Source organism: Pocillopora damicornis, chromosome 9, assembly GCF_964200805.1.
Source record: "Pocillopora damicornis chromosome 9, jaPocDami1.2, whole genome shotgun sequence".
NCBI lineage: Eukaryota > Metazoa > Cnidaria > Anthozoa > Scleractinia > Pocilloporidae > Pocillopora > Pocillopora damicornis.
The window spans coordinates 6,989,383-7,008,471 of NC_142678.1; the positions used below are offsets into that span (position 1 = coordinate 6,989,383).

Genomic DNA, 19,089 nt, shown 5'->3' on the forward strand with positions numbered 1-19,089 from the left:
AAAGAGAACAATTTGGGGGACAATAGAGGAAACACTGTCTCGGATTTGTCTAAAAATCTTGCCGACGAATCTTTTTGTTCCCGCCATATTTTAATTGAATTAAGAAGAAATAAACAAGTTTGTCAAATATTCTTTCGCAAAAAAATAGAAATACTACACAGAAAAGTTAAAAAGTTTAATGTATTTGCCGTCGAATTTCTTTATCAAAATGAATTAGTAATTCGTTGAATTAGGTGAAACAGAAACACACGGCTCTTTTTTAGCGCCTCATAGAAAATGAAAATGGTCATAAAAATATACTACAAAATTTTTGTCTTGAACATACAGAAAAATTCTTACAATAAGATAGAAACAACTCTTTGTCATCAAGAAAACACCAAAAAAAAAAATGTCCTGGAGTACACATTGCATAACTTCTGTAGCTAATTTGCATAATAAACTAACCATAAGAAAGCTCTCCCTCCTTGTTTGTTCTTCAGCACACCTATATCTCGAATACAACGGCGTAAACGTGATAGGATACTTATTTCCAATGTACAAACCAACCTCTCATTATTTATCATTTGATTTTAAAATTAAGGTGGTTCTTGGTCCCGATATTAATAAACTGTCGGACCGTATTTTATGGAGATAAAAATACTTGAGCGAAATGAACAACTTTATTCATCACAACAAACTGGATTCCGTTAGCGCATTTTGTCTAAAGAAAATGGATCTTGAAATTTTACCTAATGCATTCAAGAAGAATGCAATAATTGAGTTTCCACATTCTTAAAAACACTTCTTTGAATGGCTAAATGTTGTTACGGAAACTGTTTGTGACGTGTATTGTATATACACGATCGCTGCAGCCAGGAGGCTGCAGTTAATTTGCATATGGGAATTAAAACGTATTTTCCGGAATATTTGAGCCATTTCGTTAAAAAAAAGGCCAAAATGATGATCAATATCGATCTTGATACTCTATCAGATACTTGTTCCTGCACCTTTAAGTGTTTTAGGGCTGTTAAGCTTTACAAACCGGTCTGTTAGTCGGACTGTGTTATCGTTGGTTTCGATCAAGACGGCGAATATTCCTGAAATTCACAAAGCTCTCTACAGCGTAGGATGAGGAATGCCCAAAAGTTTTATTCTATGTTTAACTTGCTGTATCTAAGTAATTTTAAGCTGCAATAGACTTGACTCTAGATCAGGTCCCACATAAGAGAATATACACTCCTCACAAATTTCAATGCTCACGATAAGGTATTTTGAAAGTCAGCCAGGTGGAAGGCTTTTGATGTGCGTTAACTGACAGTGTGTAACCTGAAGTTTCCGAAAAGAACAGATGGGAGTCTTAAATTATCCTAGTATTTGTATAACACTACTGTCGTTTAGAGAAAGAGTTGTTAACATTTTTAGTTTATTGTGATCAAAGATAGTTATAATCTAATCTATACAAGCGCACGAGTATTTTCTGCATTTTGACACCTAAAAAGCAATTTTTAAGCCGATAAATTTATCTTTCTTTTTGTCAAAACAATGCTTAACACCTTTTGCTGAGAGTCTTAGCTCTAACTGGTCCGTTATAAATAAACGTTTTCCGAGTTTTGTCGGTACGGTGGCAATTTTCGGCCCCGAGATATGCATCGCTCTATGCCTTTTCAGAAATTGTTTGGAATTCCTTGGGAAAGATACCGCTCAGGGGCTCACTAATCGGGAATTAAAGAACCGTCATTAATATACCGTGGTTGGTATATCATAGAGGTCTAAGGTTGGTCAGGATGCTAAATGGAACTTTATATCCGGAAATGTTTGTATCCCTGTTGGCAATTTTTGCGCTGTGTAAGTAAACCGCTATGTTTCCGTTTGTTGTTTGTTTTGTCTTTGTTTTTTACCTTTCAACGAATCGCGAGTGAGAAAAAGTTACGCAGAATTCTATAGAATTGACTTTTCACTCTTTCAGAACATATAAGCTGGTTATGTTATTTCTTAAAGATCGTAGCGAAATGAAACTGCAAAGAAAAGTCATCTAGTGCTCATTTGTTCAAAGGGTGGATGCGATAATGTGTAATTATTTTAAGAGAAATGAAATATCGCTTACACTTTAGGCTTAAAAGGTTAAAACTTCGGAGAATTTACCGAACGTGAACACAGGCGCTTACCTCACACTTCCTTGCTCGAAAAAAAAAAAAAACAAGAAAAAAAAAACGAAAAGGATGAATATAAAACAATTTAAACGGCTGTGGAGAGACTATAATTTCAGGTATCTGTATGAATATGCAAATGAGGGGCGACGGTTAAAGATGACGTCATAATTTGTCGAAAAATCTACGGACCCCTGCCAGAAGTTCGTTGGAAAATGTTAGGAAAGTTTCGAAAATTGCAAAAAATGTTTGACTATTATTTTACAAAAGATTCTCGGATAACCGGAAACAGTTTACCTGGTGCCTCAAGCTGTTGATCGGTCAGTTTGGATCATATAAACCAGGGCATGGAATACTACTAGATCAAAGATAACTTTTCAGGATTAGAATCTCGAAGCATAGTATTTTGCTCACTCTTTCCCTACCCTCCAAACTGAAATCTTAACATTATCCAGATGATGAGAAGAAAGCTGAGTCTGTCCCCACCCCGTCAGGTCCAAGGCATACTATGGATTATTAATTAACTGCCCTGAATTTGTTTCGGACATAAATGGAAGAAACTGGCGTACAAGTTCTCGAAGAAGAAAATCAAAGATAAAACGTGCTCAATAAATGAAATATGAAATATTTCTGAAATCTCCGAAACTTTCCTAACATTTTTCGACGTGTTTTTGGCAGTTATTGTAATATTTGTTTAACATTATCGTTAATGTTTAATCAATTATTGTTTTCTTCATGTTACTTTTATTAAGCGCCGTCCGTAATCCTCCGTCCTCTTATACGAAATCCCATGGTAAAATAATTTTACACTCATACTGTGCTAACGCAGCTTATGCTTATAGGGTGGTAATTTTCAAAATAGATCTGTTTGATTTGTGTATTTCTTAGCATTTGAACATTTCATAAGTCCAAGTTCTTAATTTCTGAATAAAATCAAATGCTTTTGCTCATTATTTCGATGGCTGTTATATTTTTTGATTCCTTCGCTGAGTATTTTAATAACTTGCCACGCACTCGTTTGCCATCACACAGTAAGATATTATTTTATAACCGTGCACAAAGCTTCACTATGAGCCTCATTTTTTAAACTCGAACAATTATCGCGTATGCACCCGAAGGATTAAGGACTGTTTAAGCCAACCTGGCGCAAGTTTAGTTGGCTTTGTTTTGCCTTTTTTAAGTGATTCATGATTGTGTCTCCAGCTCACTGCAATTTCTTTTCAGTGGCGTCCTCAACAGGTAAAAATCGTTCCTCGTCATGTTCTCTTAAGGTTCAGGTTCATCCTCAACAGACTGGCAGCGTCTATCAATGTCCTTGTCATCCGGGTAACAACTACCATATTTGCTCGCCGAGTGGCAATGACAAAAAGTGGAATGTAAGATGTACAAAATCCACAGTATGTTTAATTGTGAACGATAAGTGCTACAAATGCAATCTGGAAAGCAAAGAAAAAAACACCTTTTGTTGCGTTTCACAAGTAAAGAAAGGTCAACTACCTCCCAAATGTTCCTGCAAGAAGACAAGTTGTTTACCGAACTCCAAAAGCAAGAAACCTGGTAGGTATTACAAAAAAAGACAACAACAACCCTAAACAGTCAACAAATGTTGATTTCTGCAAGTTGTTTAGTTATTGACTCAGAATATGATTGCATTAAATTCTGTGAGTCTTCAACCAAAGAATAATTAACATTCTCGGAAACTAAAACCCAACGCCATGCCTTAATTTGTTAGGGCCTGGAACTTGGACCAGCCTTCTCAGGCAGGTTCCAAGTCACGAAAAAGCACTTCGAGAGCAAGAAGCGCGTGAGAAAGTGAAGAAGGGTTTTTTTATTAAAAGAAAAAAATTAAAGCAAAAGTAGCCTAGAAACAGCATGTTTATTGAACCGAGCTAAAACCTAATAGTGGCCAAAAATTGTTTAATACGTATTACGCTAAAGATAACGTTTCTCACGAAAAGGAAGTGAATTGGTAAAGAAATATTAAATTAAAAATTTTAATTATCTGGTTTTGCAAAAAAAAAAAGTTATAATTAGCTACAGAAACTTAATTTACGGCCTGAAATGCTCCGTGACCCAGGATTCAAATAGCTAGGAAATCGATCTCTTATTATAGAATAATAAATATTCAAAATTCCCTTCCGTGATCTTTCATAATACAGATATATAGTAAGGTATAGTATTTAAGTCTCCCGGTGATATAAATAATACTTTGCAAGCTTTCTGAGTAACCGGACCTGAGCAACTAATGTCTACTTTTTCAAGTAAGTTATGCTTTAAAATATTTATCCGTTTTGACCTTGTTTGTTTAACACAATTCACTTTACTTCATGTTTATTTTTTAAAATCACGATCAGTATCATCGTCATCAGAAGTATCATCAAAAGTACAATCGCCAGCAAAATTATTATCAACATCCTCGTCATCAGCAACATCGTCAGCAGCAGAAACAGTTTCTCCCACTTCTTCGGCATCAGTAGCTTTAAGGGTAGCGACACTAATAACAACATCACCGTCATCACCGTTATTGTCGCAAGTAGGAACAGTTTCTCCAACATCCTCCTTCTCAATACTGTCAAAAGTAGCAACGCCGATAATAACATCATTGTCATTAGCATTATCGTCGGAAGCAGAAAGAGTTTCTTCAGAATCTTTGTCATCGTCAGTTTTAAGGGTAACAAAAATAACAACATCATCGTCTGCAGCATTGTCATCCGTGGCAGGAACAGGTTTTCCTATATCTTCGTCATCAATATTATTATCAGTACAAAAATTCTCCCCAGCGTCATCTTCACAAATTGTATCATCAAAAGCAGTATCATCACTGACAACTTTGTCGTCAGTAGCATTATCGGCACCAAAGTTTTCACTTAAACCTTCGTCATTAATAGTATCATCGGCCGCAATGTTAGCGTCATCATCGATACCACCACCATCTTCAAAAATTTCTTCAGGAAGATCTTTATTATCAGTACTATCCTCATCAGTTCTATCATCAACAGTATCATCATCTCTAGTGTCTTCGGGAGCAGCTGTAGAACCAACACCAATATCATCACCATCACCAACGCCAGTATTTTCGTCAGCACCATTTTTATCATCATCGCCATCGCCATCACAAAAGCTGGTAATTTTTTCTTATCTATCTATCTATCGTAATGTAATTTTTTCTCGTTTTCCAAACCTTTTTATGGTTTACATATCTCACTGCCATTTCTTATTCTCAGGCAAATGATGCTGTTTCAGAGCTCAGTAGCCTAAATATCACCAGCAACAATTCCTTACAGGTATGGGGTTTCACCAATGATATAAAAACGCCATCTTTTTTATCTAAAAGTGTAGCTAAAGAGCAGCTGCGAGCTTCGAATCGATTTGAAGGTGGTATAAAATATAATACGAAAGCGCAAAAATTTCCACGCAAAGGTGAGATATCTTCTACCTTTAGTGGTAGAGTGATTAGTACGCGAAACGTTTTTGTAAGTGACCTTTTCCTTCCCTTATCTTTATGAAAAAAGCCTTACTCTCAGAGGAACAATTGAAAACATATATTTTATGACATATCAGAAAGACATATATACAGATTTGCCCAAAACGAGAAAATCCTCTGCGGTATCATTTTTGCGATAGTTGTTGCTTTTAAACCGAAAGCGCCTCTTGATGCCGCATTTGCCAATTATCACAATGAATTGATTTACATCTCAATGTGATGAATCTTAGAAAAGGTAAAAAAACTAAATAATGTGTACTTCATGGACTTACAGGAAGCTGCAAATGTGTTTGAAAACTTCACCACTAAATATAAAAAAACGACCCCCGGAGAAGAACAGTCTGGAGCAGATGACCTCAGAACGGAGTCTGTTTTTAAGGTGGCAGTCGCTTTCGAGAAAGTTGTTCTTAGCTATGGCAAACACCATCTAAGTGGAACAAAGAGTTCAAAAAGGATCGTTCGCGACAATATAAGTGAGTATTTGCATGGCCGTCTTTTCAGATTTGTGATAATTGATCATCTATTCAGTAGCTGTCTGACTAATTAAGAGACTGAGTGACTGAGTAAGTGACTAGTCGACTTACTGACTGACTGGCTGACAGTGACTGACCCTCTCTCTTAAGCTCTAGGAGATTGAATGAATAACTGATTTTATGACAGAAAAAAAGTCTGAGTGAATTTGTTTGTTAATTTCATGAATCTGACCGTCACTTATATTAACATTATTTTTTTTTCCTCTTCTTTCGAAAGTCCTTGGTATTCAAAAAGTTTACAGACAAAATGCAAGTAACTTCTATCTGGAGAAACACGAATGGCAAGCATCTATTAATATTTCATCAGGGAATTTTGCCGACAATGGTTTGTATACATTGCCATTATATTTTTACATTCAATACCCGTTAATTCTCTGACTCATCAGTGTCTTATTAAATAATCATCAAAGTTAATTTGATTAACTCGTATCTGTATAGCATCTTCAAGAGAGTGCAATCATTGGAAACTTACATTAACCCACATTTAACCTACCTAGAACTTTGTTCTACTCTCTTTTAGGATCAGTAATAGTTGGGTGTGTGTACAAGGATCTACATGAGTTAATCCAAAAAAGTCATGATAAAACAAGGTACGCGAATGGCTTAGATATCTGACATTAGCTGCTAGGAAGAAGATAGTTTTTATGCACTATAGACATTCGTTAAAAGAACCATTATGGGCATGATGATCTAATCGCAGTGTCAGGCTCCTAGTCTGCCGGTGTAATATATTTAATGCATCCTAAAAATTAACTTTTATGGTCACATTAGTAAATGAAAGCTATTAGCCGGTCATTGCCCACGCAGTGAACCAAAAACATGACCGCTGCTTATTTTCATTTTAATTAATATACTTGCATTGGCGTGCAATCAGGTGTCCGTCAATCGAATGATCAATTGACAAAACTTTATTGTGAGTTCGATTATGTTCGACTGAGTTTGGCAATCGAACTATTGCATGCTGTTCGAACAGGTCGGATTTCCGAGCGTTCGATTAGATATCTCTTATATTTTGACCCATTGTAGTGCTTCACAAGACGCGAGAGATGTTTCTCAAAGATATTCGAGACAATATACTTACCATGTCTTTCACTACGCTTTCAAGTTCAATGATAACTTCTCTTTCCGATTTTTTTTTGTTTGTTTTTTGTTTTTTCACGTTTTCGATTCATTGCTGTTGAAAAAGTTTATTTCTTTACTGCATTAATTGAATTGAATTCAGTTTAAGGCATGTGACTGGCTGCCATTCGCTTGAGTTCCATAACGGTATCGGAAACGAAGAGTCCGTCGAAAATAATAGTATTTCTCACTTTTGGTTTTGTTTACCCACCCCCTTAAAATCGCCTTAGTCATCCGATGGAGCACATTTCACAAGAACTTTTGGCCGTTCATGGCTCTATGTTATAGTGATTTATGAATATCTTGGACATGTTGAGTTGTTTATGCGATCGATGCAATTCGTTCCGGCACTTGTTTGGATTTTGTGCTTCTCCATATGAACCAAGTAATTGAAGTGTCTGCTTCAAATACTTAAAACTTGTTTGTGGCCAAATGTTTCATGCAACTTTGTCTTTGTGATCAGGAGGAAGTTGATAATTATAAAACACCGCTACGAGCTTCGGTTTTTAAAATTGACATCGTAGTATTACTGCAATAATGAGAGTACATTGATTGTGTAATTATTACTCCAGCTTTAGGTTAGTTAACATGCGTGCTGCACAATAGGTTACCCGCTTGCGTGCTGTGTCTGATCACACGCTAGCTTTTGTATTCGATGGTTGACACGCTTTGCGTGTTGCCTGCTCACGCTTCACTGCTCAACGGCGCACGCTCTATTTTTTTGTAGTTTGGTCTATGAAAGAATAGCATGCATAAGCTCATTAAAGAGTGCTCTAGCGTGCTAAGCAAGTGTGTTATAGCCAGTTTCTTTTGTTTTCAAGTGGAAGCGTGTTGAGAGCGTGCTATATCATCTATACATCATATGCATGGAGGGTCACATATGAAATATTTTAATTACTTGTTTAGGCGCGTGGTAACTAGGATTATGATGGCTACTATGGATCCCAAACCAGGAAAGTTACAAGAAAATGTAACCTTGAAGTTCAAGAACCTGAAGGTAATAACGAAAGCAAAATGAAATTACTTCGGTTCAGTTTAGATCAGTTTTAGTTTTAATAAGTTCAGGCTCAGTTGATGCATCATTTGAAATAGATTTAACCTGAATCTTCTTTCAGAATGACCCAAGTGAGAAGCATTGCATGTTCTGGAGTGGCCTCAGCAATAGGTAAAACGGGAAAAAACTGACATCACTATCGCAAACAATAATATCACACAAAATGATCCATTGTTCCATCCTTTTTTCTGAATTGATATAATCTCGAGTTGCAAGGAAGAGTTAACATCATTGGTTACAAGTTCGCGTAACGGTCCAACTGGTGGGAGTGGTCTTGAAAGGAAGTGCGATCTGTGGTTGTTGATAGTAAATAAAATTTCCTCAACCAGAGTAGAAGTCTGATCGATAAGTTTTTACAAGATATTAATGAAGGGACGGTACTTGGAGAGTTTACCTCGATTTCCTACACCGGTTATCACCCCAACTTACCCTTGTTTCGGAGTGGTGAACTCAAAATCCATCACAGCCAAAAGCCAAGAGCGACGTTAAAAAGACACAGATAAGCCAGTCTGAATCCAGTCTTCGATATCCAACGGGCTTACGTGAATAATCCCAGTAAGTAGAATGAAAATCGTTGTATTTTTCAGTCAAGATGGATTTTCGAAAGATGGATGTCACGTCGTTACATCCCAAAGCTACTCAGAAGAAACAGTCTGCAGCTGCAATCATTTGACTCATTTTGCTGTCTTAGTTGACTACGGAAGTGACAGTGTGGTATTACGTTTTGCAATATTGTTTTAAGCATTGCTCGTATGTTCATTAAATTGATAGAGATGTTATTCCCTCTGTTTCTGATTTGTTACACAGCTGTCCCAGAAGGACGAAGATATCCTGGAGATTATCACCTACCTAGGATTAAGCCTTTCTATCATCGGAATGATTCTTACTATTGTCATGTATTCCTTGTTCGTGTGAGTAATCAATATCAAGTTTCTTACGCCTTTGATTGGTTGAAGCTATTAAAGAAATTTATAGAAATCACCGTGGTATATTTTTTTCTTAATTTAGAGATGTTCACGAACCTCTCCCTCAAATACGATTGAGTCTCGCCGCATCGCTCGGAGCTGGTCAAATAAGCTTTTTCGCTGGAATGCACGCCATGGATAACCCAGTGAGTAACTTCTACTCATATTCACATTAATTAATCTCATTACTGGCCTCACCATAAACATTATCAGGACCTTTTTTTAGATATTTTGCTATCTATTTCGAATTTGAAATTTATTAAATGAAATTATTCTTTTATTTTAAAAATTTATGAAGAACGAGAAAAATAATAGAGCAGGAAAAACGTTTTTCCTTTTTTTGCAGGCCTTTTGCATCACAGCAGCAGTTCTTACACAGTATTTCCTGATGGCTGCTTTCTGCTGGATGCTAGTGGAAGGAATCTACTTTTACTTGTTTATTGTGAAAGTTTACAACATCAGCAATAGGTTGATAGTGTATCACGTCATGGCATGGGGTATTCTCCCTTAATTTATAATGACTTTTATTATTGTCAGTGCTGATCTATAGTATTTTGAATCGGTTTATTCTTGATATGATTTCACGCTAACTTTGACCTCTCCCTCTCTTTGGGTGAAGGTTTCCCCGTCATTATGGTCAGCACTTCTCTCAGCATCGCAATTGGAAAAGGAGGGATTCAAAGCTACACCAGCAATAAATAGTAAGAAACAAATTTTACGTTACTTTTACCTTCTGTTTTTCTTCCTCTCCATGTTTCAGTTTATCTCTGACTTGGGTTTCCTTCTTTTTTTTTTTTTTCTTTTTTTTTAAATCACCTATATTTGTATATCGTTTTGCTGAAACCTGTCTTTTTGCTTTTTTGCTAACTTGCTCATTTCCTCTTTCGTTCTTTCTCTTGCACTCTTTTTCAGCCTTCAAATACCACCATCTCTTTAACTCTCTTACTTATTACTCATTACTTGTCCACATTCCCCCTGCTGTTTTTTTGTTTTTCCTTTTTGTTTTATTCTATCGTCATTTTAGTTGTTCTCAATTATGAACTGTGATTTGACTTTCATTTGATTTCATTTGAGATTTTTTGCCAGTTTCTCGTTCCCTTAGCTTGGTATCTCCTCTTTTCTTCTTTTTTAGTTGTTGGTTGTCGTCAACTTATGACTTGATCTGGATATTTGTCGCATTTCTGACGGCAACTGGAGTTGTAAGTTTAAAATCATATTTTGCAAGTCAATATCAAAACTTGAATGAAAGTGATCCTCGCAGTGATGTGCACTACTTAGGCAGTAGTGAAAATAAGGCCTGAAAAAAAAATTTCAGGCCTGTACGGGATTTGAACCCATGACCTCTGCGATACCAGTGCAGCGCTCTACCAACTGAGCTAACAAGCCAACTGGGAGCTGGTCATGATGCTTTCATCACACATAACCGTATATTCATCACTTCACGGGTTTATTTAGAACCACCATCATGACCAGCTCCCAGTTGGCTTGTTAGCTCAGTTGGTAGAGCGCTGCACTGGTATCGCAGAGGTCATGGGTTCAAATCCCGTACAGGCCTGAAATTTTTTTTTCAGGCCTTATTTTCACTACTGCCTAAGTAGTGCACATCACTGCGAGGATCACTTTCATTCATGTCTTTATCCGCAGTTCAAATATATGACTTTCATATATTCTTAACCGAATATCAAAACTGTAACTTTATAATGAGATTCTTGTCCTATAGCACATGCACGTTGCTTCATTGTCGTTCTTCTACTCTAGTTTATTTATATTTATTTATTCATTTAATTTTTTGCTTTGCTTTGCTTTTTTTAGCTTGGCAGTTTTATACTCGCACGTGTCACAAGGGAGTTGAACACGTTGCCGCAAATAGGAGCCAACAAGATTCAGCGAGTCCGGTTAGATGGAGCGTGATATCGTTTTTTTCTTTTTCTTTTTTTGTCAATTTTTCCAAAAGGATTTTAATTGGGCAACTGTCCACTTCAGTAGCTGTTAACTTATCTTGTCGCTATCTTTTCTTAACTTACTGAAAATTAGCATATAGATATACGAGACATAAAATGACAAGTGAGGTGTGGTTTAAGGGTTGATGTTCGCTAAGGGATAATTCAGGCTTCTAAGTTGAAGAAGGAGAGTTTAGTAAACTCACTATTTATTTTCCGTTCGAGTCTTATTTTCTATTCTCCTGCCATGTTTGATAATCACGGGCAAGTCAAAAATTAAAGTGAAAGGTGAGAAAACCTAAAAACGTTCACCATGTTAAATGGGGTCAACACCCTTTCCCAGCCCCAGCAGCAACATTTGCATACGTATCCCATAATTTTAACATCATCTTTTAGACGACCTGACACGCTATCTATCTTTCCAAAATAGCGTAAAGTAAGGGTTCAGGGTTCCAACAACCCCCCCCCCCCCTCCCCACCCTGCCACCTCGTACCAAAGTTGAGGTAAGGGTGCACCTGTACGTCCGAGGGTTAAGATGGCACTATTTGCATGATTTTATATTTGGTTATGACGATGAGAGCTAAAGTTATTTGAAAACTGGAAATAATTATCATTTGTCCTCTTTTAGACTTGGCATCAGAACATGTGTTCTGATGATTCCCCTTCTTGGCATCACGTGGTTGTTTGGTCTTCTGTCGCCACTACACAAGGCTTTCACTTACATCTTCACCATTCTCAACTCTACTCAGGTTTGCTGTAAATTTCCTTGGTAAAATAAAGATAGCCTTGTCATAAACGTTAGAGCTTGAAGCCTCTAAAAACACGCAAAAATCCAGCTATCAGTCAATCCATGTAGTAATAAGACCGTCAGTCTCTAGTCAGTCCTTCCTCCTATTTATCTATCAGTCATTCCGTCTGTTTTTTAGTCATTTTGATAGCCGTTTAGCTAATGAATAATATCATCAGTCAGTCAATCCCTCAACCGTCTGTTTTTCTCCCTTCACAAACTTACAAGTTAAGTTCAGCTGAGTTAATAACTGCCCTGTTTCGCAAAGATCTCTTTACTTGTCATTATACTATATTCAAAACAGAAAAATGACTTTTTATCCATAATTATATTTGTATTGTAGGGTGTCCTGATTTTCATCCTGCACTGTCTGCGAAATAGTGGGGTAAGATCGAGACTAAAAAAAAAAAATCATCGTAACGTTTTGCAAATCATGACGGAATGTGGCCCACTTGAACAACCAGATTTTAGAACTCAGCAACTGATTCATGTTACCTTATGTTTTTTAACAGATAAGGAAGCGATTGCGAGGCAAAATTGAAACAGTGATTGGTCAGATTAGAGCTCGTATGAAAGCTCGAACGAACGCTGTTTTACCATCTCCAAACGACAGAACTCAACCAAAAAGAATGTAAAGATGAGTCCAACTGATGGTGGTGCAGTTTGGGCAACCAAATTGCACCCATTCGGCGAATTAGTTGAAATAGAAATATCATGAAGTAATGGATTCAATAGGCGGCGGGTCAAAGCCGATTGTTATGTACTATGCTTTTTTAGGCCACGATAATTCTCCAGTCGCAACTGATCAGTCTCCATTGTCGTTCTGCTTGGTTGGATTGTTTTTGCAAATTAGAAAAAAAGAAAATAAGTCTTTCGTGGGGAGGTAGAGGCTGGTGAAGTTTGTTTATCAGAGTAATTAAGTGATCCAGCCTACCGCAATCTTAAGATGAAATAAGTGAGGGGATTAGGTCTGAGTCAATAGAACGGTTAACCACTCGGCAATTCAACATCATTTATTTAGCTAAATATTTCAAAGCTATATACTTTACTTATGTATGAATCGGAGCCAGTTGTCAGCCGGATTACGTACATTTTAGGACAGACTTGTAGACATTATTTTACAGAGCAAGACTCCACCACGCTTTGAAAAGCTCTAGGTTATATTGTTATCGTTAGACAGGAAAATAAAATGCCACTAAAAAGAGAAAAAATTGACGGTTGTCTGTAACAAGAGTTTACCCAGACGCATTAATGCGAAATAAAACTATTCCTTGCTCCCAATCCTTGACATAAAAAAAATTATTGCATGGCTTAAGTCATGTTGAGAAGAACGGAGCAAGGAGGGTACTAAATAATAGGGAATGTTTCCTCTAAGATACCATGCAACCGGGGTGGGCAGAATTCTATAGGTAATGCGTTACCAGAAACGTTTGCTTATAAGATAAGGCGGCGTGAACGATGGAAAAAGCCCCCTTTTAAATGCATTCCAGGTTATCTATTGCTTATTGAGGCGGCAAGGTTTGAAAAATCGGAACAGCATATTCATTAGTACATCTTGTCCAGCTGGTGTTAAACATTACTAGGTGGGCCTTAAGACATTATTTAACTGGGGAAATGCGGTGGACTAGAACCTTTCTCTACCACCATCCAAGAAAGGTGGCTGGTAAAAATGTCTGCGAGTAACTAAGGGTGACCCACAGCTAATGACATTCTCCAATCACGGGGTGTGGTTTCAGATTGTTCTTAGCGAAATACATTTGTAATAATGATCCTTCAAATATCTCTGCTCGCGCTTAATTGGCCCAAACGCGGTGGGTGATATTCGAGAATATTATCTAAGCGATATTCCCCAATGTTTAAAGTTTATGTCCAGTGCGATAAGTTTTCGTTTCAAAATGAGAGAGGGTTTCTGGTTATTGCAGAAGAAGGGAAATCTTTTTTTATTCATTAAGTCGTACCTGAGGATACCCAAAGAAAACAAAAGAAAACATCCCGAAGTAAGCAGGGGAAATATGTACGGATATCGGGAGCTGTTCGATCACATTATCTGTTCCAAGATGCAAATAATTTTCGTGAGCTAAGCTCCAGGAAAACTGTTAGACGAATAGCCTAATTAAATAGAGGCTACTGTTGATATATACAGATATACCTTTGTCATGGCAAAGCTCGAAATTTCTCTTCTAAAATCGGTTCCTTTCGTAACAACCTCCGATATCGTTGTATTTTAGAAATATTTCCACACGAGAACATTACGAGGAGCTGAATCGGTAACATAAGCTAGAGCCCTAATTTAGTGCTCTGAGGAAAGCCCGGACGGGAAAGAAAGCCAGCTGCCACGAGTTTAACTCTGTGGAAAAAGTCAGGTAGAGCATCTGCTATACATTTGATAATACTAACTGGCGATTCTAAGGGTCTTGGTTCGCACAACAAACCAAAATCAGTTCCTAAATAGAGTTCATGGAAATCCACTACATTTTATAACTGCTTGTAGAGGTTTTATTTATCAGGTCGAAACACGAGGGAAGCAGCCACAAGAAAACAACTTTTATCGTAGAAATAGCTATTTAGTAAGTAGTTTTTGCCATAACCAGTTCGAATTGAGCTTCTAACGATAATGTTTTGGAAAATAGAATCAAGGAGTTATGCTATTCGGGAAAGGCAACGGCCCCAGTGAAGCAATATAGATCAAAATTCGTTGCAGTGGCTATGGCAGTGAAACAGACGGTGACAGTGACATTGCCGCAATACTACTAATAATAATGTATTTAAAAAGCGCTATTTCTATCGCTATCCAATAATGCTTTATAATGACTTTAATTATCTAAAGTGCTTGAAAAACCCAACTGGCAGGATGCAGATCAAATAACCATTTACACAGCGCAGCCGAGGAGTTTAGCTCAGAGCGACCGAGAAGGGTGGAGGAATTGAACCCTGCACCACCAGAGTACAAGTCCAGCATCCAAACTACTCGGCCACGCCACCTGCCGTGACATCATTGGCTGTATGACCCAAGCAGAGTAGCTTAACGCTTATTGGTTAGGTCCCGATCCATTCGTAAAGACAGGTCCTTGTGCAAGTTCCTTTTACGTCATTCATTTTTTAAATGAAGCATGGTGTCGGTAGTTGTCGAGTTCACTAGAACACTGAACACTGAATACTGAGTAGAGTCGCGGTCTATAGTGTAGTTCCCCCTGTCATGGATTTTATCAGGATAGGTGGGTATTTGTTTTTTTTTTTTTGAAAAACGTAATTTGAAAAAGGAAGTAGTATTAAAAAGATTCCTTAAATAAAAAAACGAAAAAAAGAAAAACATTTGCCTTGCAATTAAAACCATTTGGGAATGAAGTAAAAGTCATGAAACCAATTGATGAGGTACTTTTTTAAGTTGGTAATAACTCGAAAGTAACTTCTTTCCCTACTGAAACGGTATTCTTAGCTTGTCATTAAGATGAATGAGGTGCACTAAATACGTTACAACCGAGACAAGTCAGTCGTTACACATTCCTCTTTATTGAAATCAAAGATCACCATCGCAATGCATGTGAAAAGCTTTCAATCTACTTGTTTAAGACTTTACAACTTCTTCATACCGATTCAAATAAATTCTGCGATAAGAAACAAAAATTGTTTTTCCTCTAAATTGGATAATCATTTTCGAGCCTGTGAAATAAAGATCCTATGTGTTAAACAATAATTTCGTTGAGAATAATTACTACTTCTTAAAAGCTTTTTTTAAAAAAGAAACGATTCTGAATGTTCTAGTAAGGTAACACCAGTGTAAAGTGAATTTTTTTTTTCCTTTCGAGTCTGTATCTGGAAATTGTTTAGAGTTAATATAATAAAAGAAGTAGTGATATGGTTTTTTTTCTAAACGCAGTTGAATGCTAGTGGCTATGCACAACATATTTTGATAGACACTTTAGGTGATAGATCATTTACGGCATCTGCTCCTAAACGTTGGAACAGATTGCCATCAATATAAGAGCAGTAAATGATCTTAATTGTTTTGAAACACTTCATAAAACACATCTCTTTAGACAGGCATTTCATGTTTGCTTTTATAGCTCGTTTTCATACTTTTTTTTTCTTTGTTAGTCAAATTGTAGATTCTTAGTTCGTTATAGATTGTTTTCATATTCTATTTTGTTTAGTCTCATTGTATAGTGCATTAGATCTCGCGAAATGTAATCGGAAATTATGTAGTATTACTAGAAATTAGAAAAACTGTAAATATTAAAATGTTCCACTCATTTCTAGTGACTTGGGTTAGAATGCTTTAGACGATGACTTCACTGAAAACATACCAGAGGTTGACGAAAGTGTTAGCCCGGATACTTATGACAATGCACAAGACCCCAGACTTCCACGTCTTTAAGGCGTTAGGAAAAGTCGCTACCGCAGAAGTAGTTCACGCCGTCGTCGTGGTTAGAAGCGAAGCTTAAGCATTTCAATCGGTATTTAACCAGAAAGTAAGTATAACTACGTAAAAATAGTATCCGCTGCTACCTCCACACAGTAATTTGTCGAGATTAAACGTTTAAAAACTCTAATAATCTGAGGAAATTGTCTTTAGTTATGTTTTGTGCGGATTTGGTTGGCAAGGCAAGTTCAAAATAACTTCACAGGAGAAGTAACTGAACAAAATTTTGAATGTCTGACGAAATAGAGGAAGTCGGGAAGTTTTTCGAGCGCGGTTTATACGCGATTCATGCTAATGCATTATCGGCCCAGCCATTTGATGATTCTTGCATCATTATTCGACATACTTTCCCAAGTGAGAGAAAGACTATTTTAGCAGATTTTTTTGCGAATATTTCATCGTGAAGGGTAGTGAAAAAGCCGGAGGCCGCCCATCAAACCAAGCAAACAAACAACCGGCGGTGGTGAAGGGTGTTCCTTGAAATTCTTGTTAGTTTTGATACGAGTCATTTCTTTTAACATTCATGTGGAAATTTTTCATTGCAATAAATGTTATTTGATCGGTCACTACCTTCCAAGAGGTGTCTTTTAGACATCTCACCGGAATGGAATAGAATTTGATAACAAAACACTGCTAGCAACATACGTGTTCGTGCAACACATAGCGGGGAGCGAGAATAGAGATGACATGTCTGTCGAAAAGGAGATTTGTCGGACAGTACGTAATACAGAAATGGATAACAGAAATAAAGTTAATGATGTCTCTTAGAATTTTGACTTCTGCTCTGCCGTCTCCTTTGGAGTACCACAAGGCCGCCACTAGAAAGCTAGCAAGAAAAAAGTATTATCCCTGTCCTTTTTTTGGTCACATCGGTTTGTTTTGGTTTTGTTGAGAAAAAACATTTCAAAGGTAATACATAGACAAAACTGTCCATGGCCCGGACTGTTCACGATAGTCTCAAGAGTACACTATTAGAGGGGAGGGGTGGAGACAGAAGGATGGGTAAACCCAGTAAAAACGTTTGGGATGCTCTAGTAAATGGTAGTCTAGCGAAGCTTGAAGATGAATTTTCAAAAATTGACGAGACTTTTGCCAGGTGCTGACTTAATACAAGTCATTTCGAAAACTAAGGCTGGGAAAGATCACGGAACTTTAAGCCAGGCGGAAGGCTTTTGATGCGTGTGTTAACCAATAGCGTTTAACCTCTGGTTTCCGAAGAGAACAGATGGGACACTTTAATTATCGTAACGTTTGCATAACACAGTTATCGTTTAGAGAAATAGTTGCTAAAATTTTTGTTTATCGTGATCAAAGAAAGTTATAATCTTATATATAAAAGTGCACTAGTATTTTCTGTATTTTGACACTTAAATGAAAGCAGTTTTTAAGCCGATAAATTTACCTGTGTTATAGTCAAAACAATGCTTAACACCTGGTGTTGAGTCTTAGTTATAAGTAGTCTATTATAAATAAATAACGGCTTCTCTGATGTTCTCCCAACATTCCGCGTGGGTTAACTAGAGAGAGTGGTGTATTGTGTAGGTTTTCATCTACGTCTGAATATCCAATTTAGCTGTCAAGGCTCGTGTACCAGAAGCAGAGTGGGGAGCTTTAAGACGAAATCATTCCCAAAACGTTCATAAAAACATTCAATATAATTACCATATACGTATCAAAAAAAAAAAATTTCATGAGTATTGTCAGTATGATTGCAATCGTCGACTCAGAGATATGTACTCTTCCTTACATCTAAAAATCCTTGGAAAAGGTATCGGGAAAGAGCAAATGTCGGGGACTGTGTACAAATTGCGTAACGAGGACTGCTACAGAAACTAAAACATATCCCAGACTAAGACTGGATAGGATGCTCAGTGGACATTTATTCCGGAAAATTTGTGTCGCCTCGTTGTTATATTTTATGCTGGGTAAGTATAATCTACTTCTCTCATCGTTTAAGTGTTGCCATAAGATAGTTGCCACATCGGGAAAGAGCATATTTCGGCGACTGTGTACAAATTGCGTAACGGGGACTGCTACAGAAACTAGAACATATCCCTGACTAAGACTGGATAGGATGCTCAGTGGACATTTATCCCGGAAAACTTGTATTGCCTCGTTATTTTTCCTTTTTGTTTTTTTTTTGTTTTTTGTTTTTGTTTTTTAATTTTATTTTCAGCCCTGTCTTGTTACCCAAAGCCAAATATAACAGAAAAGAAAATATCCAGATGGCTATTGATCAGCGCTCTGACAATAAAACTAGACTGACACTTTACTTTGTTCGATAATCTCTAAAAACGTGCTTTTAAAAAAGACGGGAAAGGTATCCGAAAAATCTAGCCGTCATATCTGGTTTGATGCTTTTGAATATTAATGATCAAAAAGAAGAAAAAGGTCATAGTGGTGTCTCCTGGAAGAGTTTATTGTAGTACGTAAATACGAAATTTCATCGGAATATGTTTATTCAGGAGCCCGTGGTTTAATGCCCATTTTGTTTGAGCTCCCTTTATGAAATCATCCCGCTCACGATCATCAAGGCAGGCAGAGCGCTAAAGTTTTTTCCCTTTATAATAATTTATTTGTACTTTAAATTACTCTAAAAGTACTGCGAAAGCTTTGAGCTAGATGTGGCTATAAACTGTGCCGTCAAAAACGAAAAGCGT

At 37.0% G+C, this 19,089-nt stretch overlaps 1 protein-coding gene across 1 annotated transcript; it reads left to right on the forward strand.

Annotated features, from left to right (window-relative positions):
• Positions 1–4,486: 4,486 nt before the first annotated feature.
• LOC149039895 (adhesion G protein-coupled receptor L4-like) lies at positions 4,487–12,688 on the forward strand. Its single transcript, XM_089183309.1, has 16 exons — positions 4,487–5,250; positions 5,351–5,410; positions 5,885–6,083; positions 6,361–6,468; positions 6,664–6,733; positions 8,169–8,259; positions 8,378–8,427; positions 8,904–9,030; positions 9,124–9,227; positions 9,325–9,427; positions 9,628–9,778; positions 9,901–9,982; positions 10,414–10,480; positions 11,094–11,176; positions 11,851–11,971; positions 12,353–12,688. Exons 1-16 carry the CDS (start codon positions 5,029–5,031, stop codon positions 12,548–12,550), a joined length of 1,836 nt encoding a protein of 611 aa, XP_089039435.1. The 5' UTR covers positions 4,487–5,028; the 3' UTR covers positions 12,551–12,688.
• Positions 12,689–19,089: the final 6,401 nt, after the last annotated feature.

Coding starts and splice junctions, on each gene's coding strand:
- LOC149039895 (XM_089183309.1), top strand. CDS start 5,029: ATGTTAGCGTCATCATCGATACCACCACCATCTTCAAAAATTTCTTCA. Junction 5,251..5,350: donor CATCGCCATCACAAAAGCTG/GTAATTTTTTCT, acceptor TCTTATTCTCAG/GCAAATGATGCTGTTTCAGA. Junction 10,481..11,093: donor TTCTGACGGCAACTGGAGTT/GTAAGTTTAAAA, acceptor TGCTTTTTTTAG/CTTGGCAGTTTTATACTCGC.